We start from the raw sequence: 4335 nt of genomic DNA, 5'->3' as shown, positions 1-4335 counted from the left end.
ATAATGTTATTCTACGACCTAACGTCAAACCTTTTTTAAAAACTTTAAGTTTTTAATATTCTGTTGTAGAAAATGGTTAGAAAAGTATATTTACATTCCCCTTTTGTTTTTACTTCTTGTTTAATACAGCAATTGTAGCAACTTGATCACTGAGTTTTGCAGCTCTCTGCTGCAGGCAGACTGTTTGTTGTCGAGTGAATAATGCGCATGCGAGGTTTTTCTTGGTGGAAACATTCTAACTACGCATGCTTATACAGCAGGTTCTTGGTCAGAAAGCGTAACGGTCGTACATACAAACAAGAAGAATAATAGTATAGTTAATTAAACTATACGTAAGTTTATTTCTTTGCTGCTTATTTATGTTTCTAAGAACTGAAAATATTTTCATAAGAATACTCAAAGTTATCTCTGACTAAAATTGTAACATATTTAAAAATTTTTCACGTCGGCTGCCAGTCTAAGTACAAGATATTTTTCTCTGTGCGCCAAGAGTTCACAGTCTCTCAGAGATTTATTAAGATATATCAAGTAGGCATTCTTGGCACAATTCAGATTCTTAGATTTCCGCTACCTTTTTGAATGTAACTGTTACTTCATGATGACTCCGTACTATTGGTCAAAATGTCGTAATTATTAAATTCAGGACTTCTTTATCGTAAAAGCTATAAAATACTAACATGTCGTTAGTATTTGAGAAAAGCCATGGCATGAATGTTACCATGGCAATATTTAATTAATGTTTGTATTTGTAGTTTAGCTTAGAAGTAATCCATTATTGGCTGAGGCAAAATTAGGATTGGTAAAGACTCCAGCTGTGAACCAGAAAAAAGCTTCAACAGTAATTTATAGACCAATCAAATAAAAACACTCACATCTAACAATACTATATGTTAGTGTAAGGGCATCTGGCTATTTTTGTTTTTATGAAAAAAATAGGGTGTTGATCCTTCATACATGCAAACATACACAGTCTCACAACCCACACATATTCATTCAACACTGAAGAATACAGTTACACAATTTCTCAGCCATTTTCATGGGCTTGGATGCCATTTCTTTCTTTTGAACCAATATTTCAACAAATACATCTTAATTACTAAGCTTGATAAATTATAGTGGAATTTTATGGTATTGATGTAGTAATTTATGATTTTTAGTTATTCAAATTTATATCATATAACCTAAAAAAATATTTTATTTCATATCCTCCATGTGCAAAACTTTTAAAGGCTTGGCAACCTACGTCAAGCAGCAACAGAGTACAAATGTTGGACCATTGTGCTGCTCTCGATTAGAAACAAACAAACCTTCTACCTAGTTCTGCGAGTCAGAGTGGTCCATATAAATAGCACATTGAGTTCCTAGATTGTATTAAACTACTCTTTTTATTTATTATTATTATTACTATTCAAGTATTCATAAAGTTAACATATTTTCTAATGAAAGGTAACGAGTTCAACTCGTATACTTATTTAGCTCAAACTGAAAAGCATATAACTTCAGTATGTGATCAAAGATTTTTTTTTAAAAATGAAAGAAACTTGTGTTATTAAACTATTAATCTTAAGTTCTTACCTTTTCAGGCAAGCAATACATCATTAGAAGTAGAAACATACATGAGTTTAAATTTATAAATGTTCTGGTATTTCGTTGCTCAGGAAATTGATTTATCTTTAATAAACTTTTTGTCGGTAGTACTGACTGTGGGAGGTTTTGTTTATTTTCTAGGAATCTCCACAGTTGACTTGTAGCTCAGATTGCCTTGTAAAAGAAAATCCAACAAATGCAAAGTGTCATGATCAAAAATGCAGTAAAGAGTCCGAAAAAGAAAATTTTCCCATACAACAGTCTCATGTTCTTAGTAAACCTTTTGCAAAGACCAATGAGAATGTTGTTGCTTCAAAAACTTCAGGTCTCGACACTAATCCAACTAAGCTGCATGGCAACAGATTGACATCCTTTTCATCTAATCATGAGCACTGTCAACCTTCACAAATTTCAAGGAAAAAGTGTGGTTTGCCGCATCACCTCATAACTCAAAGCACACTCTCCTTCCCTGTGGTTACACCGAAGCCAGTCAAGAAAAATCAACACTTTACGGAAGAGACAACAGCTTCTCCAGAGCTGAGAGAAAGATTATCTGTAGTGAACAGCCTTCCGTTAGGTGCACCTATTCGTACACCTTTAGTCTTGAGAGATATTGCCAGAAGAGATGAGGAAGTTGTAGAACCACATACCACCACAACAACACCTCATGTCCACGTCACATGTGTATCCAACTGTAGAGACGGTTTTCCTGCTCAGCAGTGTCAACCACCTTCAGCACATACCACCACAACAACACCTCATGTCCACGTCACATGTGTATCCAACTGTAGAGACGGTTTTCCTGCTCAGCAGTGTCAACCACCTTCAGCACATACCACCACAACAACACCTCATGTCCACGTCACATGTGTATCCAACTGTAGAGACTGTTTTCCTGCTCAGCAGTGTCAACCACCTTCAGAAGATGGAAAGAGATGCATTTCGGGCTTGGATCATCTGGCTACTATACATACCCCAGTTTCACAGCATGGTTCACTATTAAAACAGAGTAGCACCGGCAAGCAAAGAATTTGTGTTCCACTAGAGAACGATCTTCAGAGAAATAGCTTGCATTGTTCTAATAAGTTTGGAACTCCACCGTCAGAAGTCTACCTAATTGAGAAACTTGATCAACTAAGTATGCAGAAAATAAGAAATGTATTACGTCCAGCAGAAAAATATGGAAACTCCTCACCAGTCTGTCAACGTGAGTAGTATTTCTACAGACATCTTGATATAACTGACTTTAATACTCTTGAAATATAACAGAAAGAAGTGTATTAAAGTTTTTGTTTGAAAGAATCGGTTTAAAGTTTTTTTGTTCTTGTAAGCAAGATGGTAGTCTCTAAAATTGTTATAGCTATCAGGACAAACTACTTCAAGCTAACTAAATAAGTTTGTATAGCCTTCAGGACAAAGTTTTCTTCAGGCTAACTAAATAAGTTGTTATAGGTATCAGGACAAACTTTTCTTCGGGCTAACTAAATTTCACTTTGTTCATAACACAGAAACAAGAAGACTTGGTTGCAAGGTTGCAAGTTTTTCTAAATAGTAGTAAAGTGAATTTAAGTAAAAAATAATAAATAAATGAATATTGAACATGTATAAATGTAAATGTGTTACTAATTCTTACCATAATTCTCACTTGAATATAAGTGATAACAGTTACAGGTTACTTACTAATTCTAGTTCACACCAAAATGGTCATCGTTCATTCAAATGGTGATTTAAATAGCACCCTGACCACTACTATGTCCCAATCAATCTAATGAGCCCTGGTATTGGGGAAAGGCCTCACCGGTACTAGATATAGAAGATCTAGGGTGCTTTATGTATTATTCCTATTTGCTCTCACTCATAAATCCTAAGAATTTGTATTTTACTAAAACTAGTATTAGTACTTCCCACAGTGTGACTGACTGTTACTTCTACTAGTACTTTCTACTATGACTGTTCACATGTTAAGACACATGATTTGGTAAATCTTTTTAATGTAATATTCAGTGATTAAATTAGGACTTTAATAAAAGTTGGAACTCCCTCTTGTGAAGGCCAGAAATGCTAATGGCTTAAATCCTCATGAGGCAGAATGCTGTTCCCAACCAGTCTGTCCTAATTTAACCCCTGATAATATTAATCTTTAATGCAGTGAAGATAAGTACTGAATAACCTAACAGTTTATTAACATACTGTCAGTAATCAAGACCTTACCATATTTTAATGTAACAATACTTAATAATCTTTATGTTCTGTGGTTAAGCTTATCAGCTTGTGTCCAGAGAACCACTTCTCAGCCTCAGAAAGATAGTTACTCGTCGTAACATGGATGAAGCTGTTGCAGATAAAGAATGTGCCTTGTATTCTTGTGACCACGGTTTAACGTCCCCTTGTACGTTAATCAACCACCAAGAACACAGGTCCATAAATAACCCAGTGGCCAAGGTTCTGGCTGAAGGAGACGAAATGGTGAGTATCGATACGATGATGTGGTGAAAGGTGACATGATCTAGTACATGTTGGTATGGTCTCATTTGTAATGATGTGATCTAGTACATGTTGGTATGGTCTCGTTTGTCATGATGTGATCTAGTACATGTTGGTGTGGTCTCGTTTGTAATGATGTGATCTAGTACATGTTGGTATGGTCTCGTTTGTCATGATGTGATCTAGTGCATGTTGGTGTGGTCTCGTTTGTAATGATGTGATCTAGTGCATGTTGGTGTGGTCTCGTTTGTAATGATGTGATTT

General features: G+C 35.3%; 1 protein-coding gene across 3 annotated transcripts in view; it reads left to right on the top strand.

Annotated features, from left to right (window-relative positions):
- LOC106475283 overlaps nucleotides 1-4327 on the top strand; it is a 19926-nt gene extending 15599 nt beyond the window's left edge. For 2 of the 3 annotated variants that reach the window (XM_022379437.1, XM_022379435.1), the window contains exons 10-11: nucleotides 1729-2794; nucleotides 3848-4327. In XM_022379437.1, coding sequence (XP_022235145.1) covers nucleotides 1729-2794; nucleotides 3848-4080 — 1299 coding nt within the window. In that variant the 3' untranslated portion in view covers nucleotides 4081-4327. The remainder of the gene's footprint in view (nucleotides 1-1728; nucleotides 2795-3847) is intronic. The other variant, XM_022379436.1, reaches the window with a different exon arrangement.
- The last annotated feature ends 8 nt before the right edge of the window (nucleotides 4328-4335 follow it).

The sequence above is a fragment of the Limulus polyphemus genome, unplaced genomic scaffold, assembly GCF_000517525.1.
Source record: "Limulus polyphemus unplaced genomic scaffold, Limulus_polyphemus-2.1.2 Scaffold8352, whole genome shotgun sequence".
NCBI lineage: Eukaryota > Metazoa > Arthropoda > Merostomata > Xiphosura > Limulidae > Limulus > Limulus polyphemus.
Note: the sequence above shows the minus strand (reverse complement) of the source record. Positions and strands in the feature narration are given on the sequence as shown.